This window comes from Canis lupus, chromosome 31, assembly GCF_003254725.2.
Source record: "Canis lupus dingo isolate Sandy chromosome 31, ASM325472v2, whole genome shotgun sequence".
Taxonomy (NCBI): domain Eukaryota; kingdom Metazoa; phylum Chordata; class Mammalia; order Carnivora; family Canidae; genus Canis; species Canis lupus.
In genome coordinates, this window is record NC_064273.1 from 28,831,297 (window position 1) to 28,849,305 (window position 18,009).

General features: G+C 39.5%; 1 protein-coding gene across 8 annotated transcripts in view; it reads left to right on the forward strand.

The window, feature by feature from the left end:
* Positions 1 to 18,009, forward strand: part of ITSN1 (intersectin 1) — a 215,769-nt gene that overhangs the window by 81,612 nt on the left and 116,148 nt on the right. For all 8 annotated transcript variants that reach the window (XR_007407674.1, XM_049104747.1, XM_049104748.1 and 5 more), the window contains exons 6-9: positions 7,217 to 7,396; positions 9,152 to 9,248; positions 12,086 to 12,186; positions 16,954 to 17,017. Coding sequence is in view for 7 of the 8 variants with exons in the window: in XM_049104747.1 (XP_048960704.1) it covers positions 7,217 to 7,396; positions 9,152 to 9,248; positions 12,086 to 12,186; positions 16,954 to 17,017 (442 nt within the window). In the remaining variant the exon portion in view is untranslated. The remainder of the gene's footprint in view (positions 1 to 7,216; positions 7,397 to 9,151; positions 9,249 to 12,085; positions 12,187 to 16,953; positions 17,018 to 18,009) is intronic.

Genomic DNA, 18,009 nt, shown 5'->3' on the forward strand with positions numbered 1-18,009 from the left:
AGTGCTGGATGAGAAGATCAGGTTTCACATTTGAACCCTAGCCTGTGTTAAAGAACAAAAGTTCACCTAAGTAAATTTGAAGTCATAATTGGCTTTATTGAGTGGTTCATGAATCCTGCAGCATCCCGTTGAGCAAATAGAGAGTCAGCACAGACTGTCAGGGTAAAAGGAATAAATTTGCAGTCTGCTCCTGCATCTCCCATCTATTCATTGCTCTTATGGCATCCTTGACCCTTCACAATGCCAGTTCTTCCTGTTGGCTTCATTTCCATAACATCTTTATTTTCCCCTGCCTTGAAACAGCTCCTTTGGATTATGGTATCTAGCAATATATTTCTAAATTCATAATATTGAGAGAACCGACCACATTAAATTCTTTCTTGGTACAAAATGAAGCAGGAGAAAATAAACATTATCCGAGTTCAAAACACAATTCCATATAAAGATCTTTTAGCCAGGTGTTTTTCTTAAAAACCCATCAGTAATTAGTTGGTGAAGATTACCAACAGTTCTGATTTCTTCTGTGTTCTCACCCTAGACTTTAATGGTTTAGGTTGATTTAAAGATTATAGTAATCAGATCTAATATCAGATGCATGCAAAAGTTCTTAGTTTAAACAAAACACAAAAATGGTGGCTAGAGTTTCCCTTTCTTCCTCCTGATAGATCTGATGACAAGTGATAAGGCAAAGTAGGTTTTGGGGCGGGGGGCAGTCAGTAGTAATGCAGGTGTTGTTTCTGATACAATGAATGATAAGCTGAGATGAATAAATGCTGTGGTTTAACTTAATAGATTTACTATTAAAAACCAATTGTGCAGTGCCGTTCTTTTGGTGAGGTTTAGCCACAAGACTGGCAATCATTAGGGGAAAGGTGCAGATTTGGGGTCAGGCACGAAGGACATTGATCCAGGAGAGAAAACAGAGAAACTCAGGAAATCATGCATGAGCAAAGGCTAGGACGTGCGGAGGTGAGGAGTACGTAAAGCCCACACTACATGACCAGGACCCTTGTGGGTCTTGTCCCTTGTGTGTCCAAAACCCTACGTCATTAGTTAGCCGGCTTATTTAAGTAGAAGTGGCTCTGAATCTTGGAAGGTCCCTGTAGCCAACATTTGGTCAGGACCCATGGGTTAAAACAGCTATAGGGTGTTTGGTTGTCTTTTGGCTTCCCTTCTGGTACTGCAAGAAAATACCTCTGGGAGGATAAAGAGTCAGAGAGCCAGAGGCATCCCATTTCCTCTTTTTTCCTCAAAACTGGGGAGTCAGTCATTCTTCCTCGAACATTTAATAGGTCTTCTCTTCTTCCATTCTGTAGCAGGACTTTCAGCTCTAGTAGTCATTGCTGATTTATTTCCATGAGGTTGTGACCTGTTGCCCAGGGGGTTTTACCACAGCCTAATAAGTAAGCTGCCCCTGCCTCTAAGGGAACCTGGGACTTCTGAGCCGCCATTCTGTCAGTGAGTCCTGGGCTCCTCCCCTAGGCTTCTTCCCACTGCCTTTCCTACCTTCCTTCTGGTCACATCAGCATCCTCCCGTAAATTATTTTCAAGAGGTGACTCACCAGGGAATATCAGAACATGAGAGAAGTTAAAAAGTACATTGTGTCCTAACCAGGTTTGCTTAGCTTTGCTCAAACATCTGACCTTTGCTGGTATTTCTAGTTCCACCTCTCACCTCAACCCGAGATAATTTTTTTTTTAACACTTCTTATGTGGCTACTTGAGAAGAAAATAATTTGTTACTAGGATCATGATTTTCTAGTTAATGTTAAAAAGGATCTGACCATGCATTTCCTAGCCCTTACACATTCTACCTTCACGTATCATATTTTATTTGGTCACAATAATGACCCTGAAATACGCAGAAATTAGCCCCGTTACGTAAATGAGAGAACTGAGATTCTGAGAAGGTAAACAGTTTGCTTAAAAACCATATTCCTAAAAAGTGAAGTCAAGCCTGTCCAGACATACAGTTTTTCAAAGGCTCTTGGTTGTTTTTTTTGTTTTGTTTTGTTTTGTTTTAAGATTTTATTTATTCATGAGAGACACAGAGAGAGAGGCAGAGACACAGGCAGAGGGAGAAGCAGGCTCCACGCAGGGAGCCCGACATGGGACTCGATCCCAGGACTCCAGGATCACGCCCTGGGCTGAAGGCAGCGCTAAACCCCTGGGCCACCGGGGCTGCCCCCTGGGCCACCGGGCTGCCCGTTTCTTGGTTTTCTTACTACCTTCTCTCTTCCCACCTTCATTATCATCAAACCATATGGATGGCATGGAGTGTCACTGTTCCACGGTTCATTGTCTGCATGGGTGCTAAGGCACATGTTAACATGTGGAATTAGGGCCAGCTGGGAGTTGAGCGACCATTTTGATCAACTCCCCTCTGTTAAAGAAAGGAAAAAAGGGATGTAGTGATACTCTGACTTGCCTGAGGGCAGCCAGCTGTATTCCAGGAAATTCTGTGTGCCTGATATCTTCTTCCTTCAGTGTGTTTACACGCAGAATAATTATTTTTTGACTCTTGAGTCTGTTTCAGGGGGAGTTTGTCTATTTATTTATTTATTTATTTATTTTGCCAGATCCCATAGTTTTATTAGGCTAATTCATTATGATTATGCTTATTTATTATTATTTTTTAGAGTGGGGATGAGTAAAGAGAGAGGGAGAGAGAGAATCCCACGTAGGCTCTGTGCCCAGTGTGGAGCCCAACACAGGGCTCAATCTTATAACTCTGAGATCATGACCTGAGCTGAAATCAAGAGTCGGACTCTTAACTGACTGAGCCACCCAGGTGCTCCAGATTAATCTATTATTTTTAACGCCCTAATGCATGTCCTATTTGCTTGGAATACATTGGTAAGCAAGACAGCATGGCTCCTGCTTCTATGAAGCTTCTTGTTAAGGTGGGGAAAGTAAGCAAATAGATGAATAGTTTCAGGATAAGATAAGTGCAATCAGTTCTATAAAATGGTAATATGATAGAGGTACTGATGGGAGAAAGTTATCGCGGTAGAATTCTCTGAGGAGAGATGACTCTGAGCTGACTTAGTGATGAGAGCCATGTGAAAACCTAGGGGGCAAACCTTCCAGGCAAATGGAACAGTAATTAACAAAGGTCCTAAGGCAAAAATGAAGTTGGTATGTGCAAGAAACAAACATGAGAACATGGTAGCTGAGGTTTTGGTAGGCGTTGAGGTCAGGGAGGTAGGGCAAGAGCCAGATGGTTTAGGGCCTAATAAAACCATTAAGGAGTTAGGAATTTCTTTCTAAGTGCAGTTGAAAGCTGCAGAGAACTTATGGGTAGGAGAGTACATGGTTGATAGGCTTTTAGAAAAAATAATCTCTTATGTGAGGATTGGATTGCAATAGTAGAATCAGGGAAATCAGTAAGGAGGGTTTTTTTTATAAAGATTTTATTTATTTATTCATGAGAGAGTCAGAGAGGCAGAGACATAGGCAGAGGGAGAAGCATGCTCCCTGCGGGGAGCCCAATGCAGGGCTTGATCCCGGAACTCTGGGATCACGACCTGAACCAAAGGCAGGCGACCTGAACCAAAGGCAGACAGACGCTCAACCACTGGGCCACCCAGGCGTCCCTAGTAGGGAGATTTTCGCTGTGGGCAAGAGGTAATGGAGATTTAGATCTGGGTAGTAATAATCGCTATGGAATACAGGATAGGTTTAGATTCATTATATTCTGTATTTTGGAGAAAAAGCAAATCAAGTTTTGGTCACGTTAAGTGTGAGGGCTCTGGTGGTTTTCTAAGGAGGCAGGTGAATCCATGAGTCTGGAACTCTGAGGAGGGATCCATCAGCTCTGGGAGAATTTGAGTATGGATGGCAATGAAAGCCCTGGGACTGGATGGAGTATCTTAGGATGGGGCCCCTAGGTGGCTCATTGGTTGAGTGTCTGCCTTTGGGTTAGGTCATGATCCCGGCATCCTGGGATCGAGTCCCACCATCTGGCTCCCCATAGAGAGCCTGCTTCTCTCTCTGCCTCTCTCTCTCTGTGTGTCTCATGAATAAACAAATAAAATCTTTAAAAAAGTTTTTTTAAAAAAGGACTATCTTAGGATGTGTAGCTAGAGGAGCCAGAAGACCTAGGACCAGTCCTTGCCATGCTGTGATATTCAAAGGTGTATTAAAAGGGAAGAAGGAAGAAACAATGGAGGAGGTTGGTGTCCTAGTAGCCAAGAAAACATTTTTCAAGGAGGGTGTGTTCTCTTGTTTGAGTTGCTTCTGAGATTGAGTGAAAATAGGACAGAGAAGTGATTGGATTTGGCAAAATGAATTTGTACACGACTTTCTGAAAAGCAGTTTCATTGGAGTGGTAGAGACAGAAGCCTGATTGGAGACTTGGAAGAGGGGAGAGTTGTACCGTAAAGGAGAGATAAAGTTGGAGGAGCATGTCTGCTGAAGGCTGGTGTGCTTAGGGTGGGAAGTGCCCCTTCACTTTTAGAGAAGAGAGGGAAAACCCAGTGGTTGAGGAGAGATGGGGGGAAATTCCAGGAATTAAGATTTAGCATAGTCAAGAGATGCTCTCCAAAACATAGCCTCCAGTATGCATTTCCTTAGAAATCTTTGGAAAATATTCCTTCATAAAAGTAGTCAGTTGGTAAAAGGATGATAGTCTTCGTAGCAGCTATTTAAAAGCTTCCACTTGTGACAAGTTCCTACACTTGAGGAGAAATGACTGGGAGTGGAATCAAAATTGAACAGGGCAGTGACACAGACATTAAAGAAAGGGAATGGTCCAGACCAATGTGGGGGTGGAGAACAGAAGCTGGAAATCCCAGGAAGCAAGGCTCACATAAAACCAAGCAACAGGCAGGATTGGGCAAGGTCAAATCCCACACAAAGTTATTAGTAGAGAAAGGAGTATAAAGAGCTAAATAACGCCCCCGTGAACAGTGACAGCACCCCAGTAACCTGTGATTTCAAAACAAGCTAAAAAATATGAAGAAAACGACACCAGTCCTAAAAGACCAACACAATCAGAATTTTAAAGCCTCAGAAGTTAAAGTAACAGAACTCAGGAAAGGAGGAGAAATAACAGAAAAAGTCATATCAGAAACAGAGACCAAACTAGACGCAGCACAAGAGGTGCTATCAGAAGAGAAAAAGAAGGGGAAATGGGCAAGATTTCAAAAATAAAAACAAAATTAACAAGAGAGAAAAAGGACTTGAGAAAAAGTGACCAGTGTTGAAGGCAGAGGAATTGAATATAAGGTATTGGTAGTCGCTAAAGGAGAAAACCAAAGCAAGGGAAGAAAACAAATGGTAAAGATCAGTTCAAGACAACTTCCTGGAAATAAAGGATTTGAAATTAAAAGAGGATATCATGTGCTTGAGAATATCCTCCTGCAGAAACCAGTGCTAAGATAAATTCCAATAAAAAAAAAATTATTTGGGTATGTAGAAAAAGGAAGCACATGACTTATGAGGGAAAGAAAATTAGAATATCCTCAGACTTTTCTACAGCAGTGCTTTATCCCATAAGATGGAATGATGTATTTAGTATTATCAAGGAAAGACTAAGCCAAGAATTTTGTGTCCAGAAGAACCACATCACCTAATTTTCCAGCTCTCTGGACACTAACATTATTTCATAATTAAACTCAACTCTGATGGCAACTACTGGAGTTAGCGTCAGATTCCTCTGGTGGAAGGGCCCACTCCCACAAGATTGTCCTCTCTTCACACTTGAGTCACAAGCACTGGATTCCTGGAGTATCTGTACTTCTGTCCAACTTGACTACGAAGTCAGAGGCTCCCACTCACCCTGCTTCCCCTTTCTGTAATTAGAACAGCTCACTCACAAAACTCAGGGAAACATTTATTTAGGTCCATCAGTTCCTTATAAAGGATATGATGATGGATACGTACACACAGGCGCATAGGGCACATATAAGGGTGAGGCCCTGAAGGTTCCTGAGTATAAGAGCTTCTGCCCCCATGGAGTTGGGGTGTGCCACCCTCCCAGCACATGGAGATGTTTACCAGCCTGGAAGCTCTCCAGACCCTGTAGTGCAGGAGTTTTATAGAGGCTTCATTGCAGGTGTGATTGTGACATCCTTGGCTGTTGATTAGCTCAATCTCCAGCCCCAATACCCTCCCCTGGGGTCTGTGTGGAGGCGAGGAGGGATGGGGTGGGATTAAAAGTTGCATCCCACTAGCCATGCCGCGGTCTTTCCCATGAGCAGCTCCTGTCCTGCATCTATTTAAGGGCCCCCAGCCCCAAGCCACCTTATTCAAAATACGGAAAGGCACTCTCATCACTCCAGCAATTCCAGGGGTCTTAGAAGCTCCTGTGTCAGGAACCAGGGACCAAGACCAAATATTTTAACAAAAGATGTTCCTATCAGTCAGGAAATCACAAGGGTTTTAGGCACTTTGCCAGGAACCAGAACCAGGAACTGGGGACAAAGACCAGATATGTATTTCTTATTATGTCACAATATCACAAGTTCAGACAAAGAAACAAAAAGGAAACATTTATTTTAGTTCTATCATTTCTTCACTCTGGTTAGAATACTTCTATAAAGAGAAACTTCCCTATCAAATGTTTGGTTACTCTGAGGTTCAGTATGTAAAGGAAAAGCAGAATGGATGCGTGATTTCTTTTCCTTGTATATTTATACTAGTTTTCAGGATACATTGATTACCTGTGGTGGCCAATTAGGATTTTTTTGTTTTTTAATATCGTTATGAATTCATAAACTTAATTCTCTTTGGTGGCTGTAGTCCATTACAGTTATTCATATTGATTTTCAACTTTGGCCAGTAGATCCCTCTTAAGGTTGGCTCTTTTGCCCTTAGGATGGGATACTTGACATAAGTTTTCATATTCTCCAAAATGATTAATCTAAATTTATTTATACATTTTTTCCGATTTTATATTTTTTTTAAAGATTTTTATTTATTTATTCATGAGAGACACAGAGAGAGAGAGAGGCAGAGACACAGGCAGAGGGAGAAGCAGGCTCCACACAGGCAACTTGATTCAGGACTCGATCCTGGGACTCTAGGATCACGCCCTGGGCCAAAGGCAGGCACTCAACTACTGAGCCACCCAGGGATTCCTGAATTTATATTTTAAATGGAAATATATTACAACTGGACAGTGATTTGCTTCTTTGAAGACTCCTGAATTAATTATTCAATGTGGAGAAAAGTGATTCCATGTGAATTCTGTGGGGATTTTTTTCCTTCCCAGGTATAGGAGGTATTGCCAGCATGCCACCACTTACAGCTGTTGCTCCAGTGCCAATGGGATCCATTCCAGTTGTCGGAATGTCTCCACCTCTAGTATCTTCTGTTCCTACAGCAGCAGTGCCTCCCCTGGCTAACGGGGCTCCCCCTGTTATACAACCTCTGCCTGCATTTGCTCATCCTGGTACGTGACCTGCTGAATCCATAGACTGAATTTTTACGACGTGTATTTTACTCTTCCTTCTTGCTGAATCTTCTGTCTTCAATTTCTGATTATATTTGAGTGGCATTTTGTTCCAGAGGAAAATATTTACCTTTTTCATGTAATATCTCATTTTTCCTGATATGTTAAATAGGGTATGCTAGGCTAGAGAGAAGTAAAGGAGAATAAAATTGTGGAGCTTTGGTACCATTATGGGCAAAGATGAACTCAACAGCTAAAACCAAGAGCTTAATTTCCTTTCTAGGGCCTGACAATAACAAGTCCAGTTGGAGCAGTATTTGAACATTTTTTTTCCATGTGTCAGTTACTACTTTTCTTTAGTTGCTATGAATTGCTGATAAACGAGCTATTCCCTTAGGAGTAGGATTACTTGCAGGGAGAAAAAAGGACATTGCCTTTTTTTTTTTTTTTTTTTTGGAGGAGGCATAGTAATATTGGGCAGAAGGGGGAAGGAAGTTTGTTATATGGCTAGATACATTAAGGATGGAGTATTCCCTGCTCTCTTCACTGAAGGAAAGGATTAGAAAGTTCCTGGTGTAGCTAATTTCATTCTGAGACTTTACTTGAAGTCTTTTCCCTTTAGTGAAAATAAAGCAAACCTAAACTGTAGACATGGTCTACAAATCTTAGAAAATTCTTATCCAGTGGGAGAAGTATTTTTTTTTTTAATTTAATTTGTTTATTCAAGAGAGAGAGCAGGGGGAGGAGCAGAGGGCGCGGGACAAGCAGACTGTGAGCTGAGCATAGGACCTGTTGCTGGGCTTGATCTCATGACCCTGAGATCATGACCTGAGCCAAAACCAAGAGTTGGACAGTTAACCGACTGAGCCACTCAGGCACCATGGGGGAAGTATTAAAAAAAAAAAAAATACTTTGAATGTGTCTGAAACATTCACTAGTGATGATGGCGTGGAGTTTTAGCCATGGATAATGATTATATGTGAATCATTATTTCTCTGCCCAGCTACCTGGGTTTATTACATCTGTCAAGATCTATCTCTAAGTTATAGCCAAATGTACCACATTTTTTTTTTCTTTCTATAAGATTCTCTTGTGCCATGTACTTCACCTTTCATTTGTGACCATGGCTGCAGATGTGATGACAGCTGAGAAAGTTGTTGCAGTTGCTTTTTTAGTAGTATCTGTGAATCCACGTGCTCTGTCTTGTTTTCTTTTGTGACTGATGGCAAATGTTATAAGACAGTAGGCAGGGATGAGGGGAACGAGGCTAAGGCTCCAGAGTTTTTTCCTGGCACACTGCTAACCAGCCAGAATGAGAATCAGACATAAGAGCTGAGCCTCCCTAGTATCCCATGTTGTCTGGCCAGGCCTGCAAGGCTGGGACTTTTTGTCTTTTCCATCTGGAACTAATACTTCCACTCTTCCAGCACAGTTAAGAGAATGCCATATTCTATGTATTTAAGCTGTTGTTTCTTTAACTAATGGGACGGAGTCTATAAAGTGTGATATGAAAAGCTTAACAAAGAGTTAAATAACCATTTCTATTTAGTAAGGTGATTTTCAGCAGGAATGAATAAATCTGGAGGACTTTTTGTCCAGTCACAAGGAGGAATAACTCATTTTGAATCCTGGGTGAAAAGGGAAGAATAATTTCTGCCTCAGATTTGGTGACTCTGTATTCTCATTTTTGTTAATAGGGACATGATTCTTTTCTTTGTAGAGTTAAAATTATTCAAAGTCTATTTATTTTTACAGCAGCCACATTGCCAAAGAGCTCTTCCTTCAGTAGATCTGGTCCCGGGTCACAATTAAACACTAAGTTACAGAAGGCACAGTCATTTGATGTGGCTAGGTAAGTGTGCTTGTTTTTTAAATGGGCTTTTGGGTAAAAGCTATTATCTGATTAACTTCTAAAACTAAAAATGAATTAGCTATGTTCTTTATTATCTTTTATTTTGAAAGATGCCAATAATTAGTGCTGGATAATGTTACCAGGTTTTATCACTTATATGTTGCAGAGATGATGAATAAAAAACATGACATTTCCTAAAAAAGCTTTGGGTGTTATTTTTTTAACAAGGAAAACAAATAGGTATCAGTTTTACTAATGTTCACAAATATTAAAATCGAACTCTAGGTAGGAGAGGAAAATTAGCTATTTTGTATTGGTCATTTTAAAGTATATGTATAAAAATTTTTATATGAAGATTGGAGCCACAGTTCACCTTATTTTTTTATTCTATCTCAGATAATCTCATGGAATCTATATGGATTGTTACTGAAACCTTATTTAAAACCACCTTTTATGAAGTGAATTATTCAGATTAGTGGATAATCATTATTAATCAAGTATGTGGCCCAATTTTGGCAAAGTTTATATGACCTTACTGCTTACATTTTGACCAATCTTGGTTTCATATTCTCTTTCATATTTTTATTTCCTTTTATCTCAAATTTTTTCCCTTGCATATTGTTACACAAGATGAAAAGTTAAGTCTCTTCATAAGCCACCTCCAAACTTTTGCAATTAAAAGGGGACATAAATGAAGATGATTCCATCTTTTCTTGTTTCAGTCCTCATTAGAAATCTTTCCTAAGTGACTCAAGTCATTTTCCCACTTCTAAGAGAAGAGTGCGTTGAATATAATTGAACAATTTATAACCCTTTATAAAATGATTTAAAGGAAACCCATAAACTGAAAATCACCATGCTGAATGCTGATGTATATACATTAGCTCTTGGGATATGCACTATCTTCCCTATAAGATGACTCGATTTTTCTATGTTGTAGATGAGGAGCTCAGAGACATTAGTAATTTGTCCAAAATAACGCAACTTAGAAGTGACAGAACCAAGAGTTTAACTGAGTACTTTCTGATTTTTAAGGCATGAGTCCTTAACCATAGCAGTTTTCTCTGGAAACTTTAGTTAATGGTGGTATACAGATATTTGTGTTCCACTCAATTAAGGTTTTACTCTGAAGATTTAGGAATATTATTACCAAATACCCTCATTAACCCCCCACAGCCACCTGCAGTAGATACTGTCTCAGAATTGTGAATGAGGAAGTAAATCCCGAGAGGTTATAATCCTCACTGATGGTTTACATTTTACCACAAGTTTGAGCAGAGATGTAAATTCAAGGTGATCTATAACTGAATTTTGGATTTCTTAGTCTTTTCCCTTTGCCATGGTGAAGTTTTGAGTTTTCTGTGACTCTCCACAAGAGATTTTCAAATCCACCATAAAATTGATTTGTGACATAAGAATGAATAAAAAATCAGTATTAGCAAACATTAATGCTATTAGGACAACTGATTTTGGAGGAAGGAGTTTGGTAGTCATCTTATTAATAATTTAAATTTCCAGCACATTTTTAGAATTTGGCATCTAAATTTTGGTTACCTGTTAATGAGGCTTTTAGTCCATTTAAATTTTCAGGAAAGTCTCAGCTGAAAACTATGACTTGATAAGTATAATCTGGGGTAGCTTCTGTGTGCAACACCCTATATTCCTGGGGTGTAGGGGAAAGATAATTAGCTTCTGACAAGTAGGCAAGAGTTGGAATCAGCAAAATATTAGTTTAAAATGAGAGCGTTGTTGCAGAAGTACTCACAGCAGAAACAATATTGGTAAGTGTTTTTTTACTAAGAAATTTATAATAATTGAAATGTGAATATAATTAGGTACTTTGCAAGAGTTTGGGAGCAGTTTCATATACTTTATGAAGTGTATAAGTATAAGCATGTAGATAAACATATATAAATGATGACTAAGAGGTTCACTTTGTGATTAGAATTTTGCTTTTACCTATGAGAAATAAGTATTTTTGTTGAAATCAAAGGAAATTGCAAATGGGGCCTTAGTTATAATCTGCCCTGGAAGTGGAATGCAGATTTTACTGAGAGCTTAGCCATTACGTTGAAATTGCCCTCCTTAGACACCAGGCTCTTAACAAGCCATTGGTGCCAGTTGTGATACTTGGCGTGGAACTACTCTAAGGACCTGATCACTAAGGAGGTATAGACCCATCTGACTGCTGGTAGGCTTCTCTTTGGTCCAGGGTTGCAACACATTGTCAAGAGAACGCAGCAGTAGGTGGCAGACAGGAAAGCAAAGCTCCTTCCATTACGACTCCGATGATTTGCCATGACCCGGACATGTTCTCTTCTCTCTGGGACACTCTCCACTCGTGGGAATTTAAACTTCCCAGAATGAAATGATTTCCCTTCATGAAGAAATGAATGCATTTTGCTAACCAGAAAGTTACAAACATTCAAGAATTAATATCTTTAAAGGGAGTTATATGTGGGCTACCAGCATTGCTCTTTAATCCAAAAGAACTGTTCCAGAAGTTTGGGAAAGCCTCGACAGTAGTGTATCACTTCAGTTCCAGGGAGATTTTTTTTCCATATCTTGTGGAACCTTTAAATTATTAAGTCATATCTCTAACTTGGAACAGTCACTTGGTCCATTGTGTTTACCCTTGATTCTGGAAAAATAATGAGTGTTTCTGTTTTGAGAGAAATATTTATAACCATAAAATATGGAAAGACTCATTACAGAACATTCAGAAGTAGCGACTAGAAAGGGAATAAAATGTTAAAGCTGTTTTCTAGGAAGTTCTTCATTAACTGTTATTAAAGAATTTGAATATGTTCCTCATCATTAATCTTCTTTCCCCACAGTGTCCCTCCCGTGGCAGAATGGGCTGTCCCTCAGTCATCCAGACTTAAATACAGACAGTTATTCAACAGTCATGACAAAACTATGAGTGGACACTTAACAGGTATTTACAAATGAGACTTAATCTGGTGAAATATGATTTTGATTCCAAGTGCAAATAGCTTCCAGATGTTGGACCATAGATACTCTCCAAATGTCTTTCTCAGTTTGCTTTTTGTCTAAACAGGGATTTTTTTGTCCCTCTTATCTTGAGTTCTCATCTACTGATAATGCCACAGTTCCTTTCTTCTCGAGTGCCACAGGCTTTGAACCCCATTGGTTCTTGGTAAATGGAACATAGGCCCAGGAGCCTCCTGCACAGTGGATGCCACTAGTATGTGGATCAGAGCGCTAGCACAGAAACCCTGCTGCAAACCAAAACTGGTTCAGGTTCTGAAGCCCAGCTTTGTACATGAACTTGAAACTATCCACTCAAAGAGTCTGTGTTTAAGGCAGCTTGCAGAGTGATGATAATTGATTGAGTAGTCTGGAGCCTGGTTCTGCCACTAACTAGTGGGAGGTCGCTTTTACCTAGTAAGATCTTACCTCTTGTACAAGAGGTCAGAGTTAACTTACTGAACTCCATGTATTAAAAAAAAAAAAAAAAAAAAATTCTGTTATCTATATCAGAAGAGTAGAAAGGACTTTAGGATACTATCCAGCAACCTTTCTAATGAGAGTTAAACACCTAAAATTGATGAGAGAATTACAAAGAAAAGTGTAATTTTAATAAGGAGACTCGAGACCTCTGATTTGAACATTGAGAAGGGAAAACATGTGACTGCCTTTTAACAAATACAGAAGGAAAGAGAAGGAGTTAATTTTCCTGAAGTGCAGAAACATATCTTAAATTTCTAACTCTTACTGTCGTGTGTGTGTGTGTGTGTGTGTGTGTGTGTGTTTTGTGCTGTCACTTACCATTGTAATTTTTACTTCCAAAAGAAAAGTTCATCTGTTAAAAAACATAGTGATATCTGGAAGGCCTGATCTAATCTTCAGCCTTATCCCTAATAAAGGATCTCAGTGGTCTTCTCAAATAAGTATGTATCTGAGGGGGCAGTCGTAATTACACACAAATTTTCTAAATGCCACGCTCACTCTCTGCTAAAGCATAGCTGTCATTTTTATATATAACATAGGAAACCAGTCCAGCTTTTAACAGGCTCTGAAGGAATATTCAGGAGTATACTTTTAAGTATAATTCAGCATGGTCTGCTTCACACCAGTGCTCTATACAGACCTGGAACTACATTGTCCGTGAATCTGAGAACAATTCTTCAAAGCATTGTTGGTGTTTGCTGTGAATCAATTAAAATAGTATTCAGATGTGATATATTGATGTAGAAATTCTCTTTCTTGGTAGGACCTGTGTTTTATAACCGACATGCAGTGTCTTCACCCCAAAGATAATGACGCAAGCACTTGAATATTTAGACCTTTATTTATTTATTTTTTTTTTTAATGATAGTCACACAGAGAGAGAGAGAGGCAGAGACACAGGCAGAGGGAGAAGCAGGCTCCATGCACCGGGAGCCCCACGTGGGATTCGATCCCGGGTCTCCAGGATCGCGCCCTGGGCCAAAGGCAGGCGCTAAACCGCTGTGCCACCCAGGGATCCCTAGACCTTTAAATATATGAGGAAGACAGTAAAATTTAAAGTACACCTGAAAAAGCAGATTTTGTTAATGTTTATCTGTGTCCTTACCTGTCTGAGCTTCTGATACGAGCTTGTCCACTATAGGAAGTGAAGCTAATCTAGCAGTGGCACAATTTACTCCACTGGTTACCTGGGTTCATTTAGCTGATACACTTGTTTAGGTGGGTACCCCCTTCTTGCTTCACAACTTGATGTATACTATTACACCCTCTTAAAAGAGACAATCTTAAAAAATAGAGAGAGCCCATTCTTTAATCAAGATTATATAAGTAGCTGCAGAATTCTGGTAATCTTATCAATGCTAGCCTTCTCCCCAGAAAGGAATTTTATTAATCTTGTGTCCTGAAACAATGGGTATGCTATTGGTTATTCATCTATTAATCACAAAAGCTAAGGTGTTAGTCATTGTTTGAGATAAAGCATTAACTTCATTTAATTCTGACTAGCATGCTTCTCTACAAAAATGTGGATGCCTATAGTAGGACTTACGAACTTGAGGTTTCTGCTTATCCCCATAATGTTCCCATATAAGCCAGCACCCCAAAGCTGGTATCTTTTTATGGATGTAGGCTTCCACAGGATATTCTCTGTACTGAGTTCAATTTTACCCTGTTGTGTTATGCTAAGAGGCTATCTTAGGTGTTGGTGGTGTATTTTGATGTTTATAACCTTGCGTTAGGACGTACAGAGTTAAGTATTAGTGTTGCAAAAAACAGTTGTGGTCTTCTAGTGTGGTAGTGAACAAACTTTTTCTGTAAAGAACAAAACCATAAATATATTAGGCATGCATTTTGTCTGTCACAGCTACACAACTGTGCTGTTGTAGTATAAAAGTAGCCATGTATCATGGTTAAATGAATGGGTGTGGCAGTGTTTCAAGAAAACTTTATTTACAAAAACACATGGTGAACCAGATATGGCCTGTGGGCTGTGGCTTACCAATCACTTACAGATCATTTCTCTCACTTCAGAGAGGAAGGAACTTATTCTTAGAGAGTGAACGTACTTTTGTTAAATGTCACAGGCCATTAGGGAGTAGGAAGAGTCAGGACCAGAATCCAAATCTCCTCATGCCCATCCAGGTCCAGGACAAGTTCTTTTGGTTCGTTTATTATTATATTTTTTATTGGGAGTAGGTGAAGTACTAACTTCCTTTTATGTAGTTCTGAAGTGGAGAGAATTGTTACAAGTATAAATTAAAGCGTTCACTAAAGTTTTGCTAATTCTCTTTTAATGTTCCAACACACTAAGTACCATATTAGAGACTAAACAAAATGATCAGTCTACATTCCTCATTCCAGATATCACAGAACTTTTAGAACTTTCACATTAATTCAGTTAAGATTGCTTCTTATTCTTAGAGACTTCCAGTACACACACACACATATTCATCCAACAGGAATGTGTGTATATATTTGCCCAAACCTAGAGGGTTCACTCTTCATAATAGCTCCAAACTGGAAATTGTCTGAATGCCCATCAACAAAATGGATGTATAGATTATTACATTCACAAAATGGTACATCACACAGCAGTTAGGGTTAATGTTCTACAACCACATGCAATACGTTGAACAAGATAAGCCAGACTTAACAAGGACACACTGTGCTGTTAGAAGTTGAGCTACACTTGGTTGGGGGAATGATTAGAAGGGAGCTGGAGATGGGGTACCTGGGTAGCTCAGTTGGTTTAACTTCTGACTTTTGATTGCAGCTTAGGCCATGATTTCAAGGTGATGGGATGGTGCCCTGCACTGGGCTCCACACTGGGTATGGAGACTGCTAAGATTCTTTCTCTCTCGCTCCTTCACATCTCCTCTCTTAAAAAGAAAAAAGGAGGGGGGCTATGGTTGGAGAGGGTTCCTGGGGTGCTGTTTCATAATCTAGGTATGATTTACTTGAAAAATTTTCAGTTGGGAAAATTAAACTCTATACCTCTGCATGTGTTAAAATTCATATGTGTATGTTGATGTGGCTTTTCTGCCCACATTTTATATGTAAATAAAAGAATTTGTCTCCAATTTACCATTAATTGAGCACTTTTTATATGCTAGCACTATGCTAAGCTCCATGTTATATTTCTTATTTGATGGAGCACAGACTTATAAATCTGGAAAGGACATCTGAAATGAGAAAACTGGGTCCAATTAATGAGGAAACTGCCTGCCCCGAGTCCTGTGGCAAGTTCTCGGGCACTTCCTGTGCTGACACATTGAGGATAATTCTCAGTGGTCCCTAACCACTACTGCTTGCCATGCAAAAAACACATCCACTTGTGTGTTTTTTTGATGAGGTGCCATTTGAAACATGAAATAGCTAAAAGCAAAAATGTATACATGGCAGTCTTCCCAACAAAATTGTTAAAATTCCCCGTTCCATGGTCCATCGGTTATCTTGGGGCCACACCTTGAGAGACAGTGATAGAAGCTGTATTTGTCTCTCTCTTCCTAACCCTGGTTTATTTCAACACACAAAATTTCTCACTGTAGACTTTATGTGATATCTTAGCTCAGTTTCTTGCCAGAGATGAAGATATTTACGAGTATTTTAAGAAATCAGAGCTGATTTGGAGAGCAGAGTTGGAATTCCAGGAATTCTTTATTGCTAACATAAGAAATGATTGTAATGTTAGCCATTTGTGCAGCCTTGAGCAGGTCACTATTTTTTTTTAAGTCTGTAATGAACCGGTTACAAGGGTTGTCCTCTCTAAGGTCCTTCCTCCTCCAAGATTCTCTGAATCTTCTCCGATAGTGGGCCTGGTGGAGGCAGCAGGTGGTGGTAGAAGATGCTGAGTTTAGAGACAAGAAGTTTCAGCTTTGACAATAAAAGCCTGATACAAATAGAGATGATAATCCAGACAAAAGGGCAGGTTACACTTTGAAACTCTAATCTTCTACATACTCTCTGTTCATTAAACATCCATTTAACAAGAATTTATTGAATATGTGCCAGATGCTGTAGCGTGCTTTGTTTTTTGTCTTTGTTTTTTTTTTTTTCCCTTTTCATTGGAGCTTAATTTCCTTTTGAAAAGCCCCTTGGGTAATAGCAAATATTGTTTAAGCACTGTGATTGCATGATGAGATTTCATGGTACTTTATGTGCACAACACTGGTCTTCCTGGACAGTGAAGATTTGCTGATTCATCTTTATATTTTTTTCCCTGGTGTCTGTTTAGGTCCACAAGCAAGGACTATTCTTATGCAATCAAGTTTGCCACAGGCTCAGCTGGCTTCAATATGGTAAGGAATAAAGAGTTCCTTGGTTTGTATAAAGTGGCTTTAATTGATATAGCTTCATGGGTCCTTAGTTTAATACCATTATTTACAAGTGGGGATGTAGGGATTATGATTAATTTCCCAATGATTACCTCTCTTACTCTTTCCTCTTTTTGATTTTGAAAAATACAAAAGCAGAGAAATTAATGAATTCTCTAGAATTCCTAATACAGTTTAAGTAAGTCACAATTTGTGACTAGTTCTGGTTCTCTTCTCCTTTCCGGTTATTTTAAGCCAGAGCACAGTGATTATAGCCTTTTCGTCTGCAAATATTTTAGCTTGTTAATCTCCAAAAGAGATAGGAATTTTCTCCACCAAAGTTAATCAGATAGTGATGAGATTCCTTAGATTGCCTCATAGCTTTTTGGAGTTGATTTGTTCAAATCTGATGCTAATAAACCTGTATTTTGCATCAGTTGGTTGACACATCTTTTACGTGTTCTATAAACTCCTCTTTGTTCTCTAACCACCCCCACCCCCACCCCCCCCAGAAAAGAAAAGCCCAAATTGTGTGTCCTATAGTTTCTTTTAGTCTATCTCTTGGTTGTTGGTTGCCTCCTTGTGTTAATTTATTCCTGTGTTTCCTATAGATCTATAATGGGATCTTGAGCAAGGTATCTACACCTCAACACTATTGACCTTTGGGCCTGATAATTTTTTGTTGGAGGGGCTGTCTGTGTATTGTAGGTTGTTTAGTAGCACCTTTGGCTTCTACCTGCTAGATTCCAGTAACATGACCCCCACCCCCTGTTGTGACAATCAAAGATGCCCCCATGTGTTGACAAATGTCCCGGGGGTACACAATCATACCACTGATGAGAACCACTCATGAGATTCAAATTTGATTTTTTTTTTTGGCAGGACTACAGAGATATTACAGTGTACTTTCATCAGAGGCACATAAATGTCTCTATTTTGCGATGATTTTTTTTGGGGGGGGGATGTTGGGTAACGAT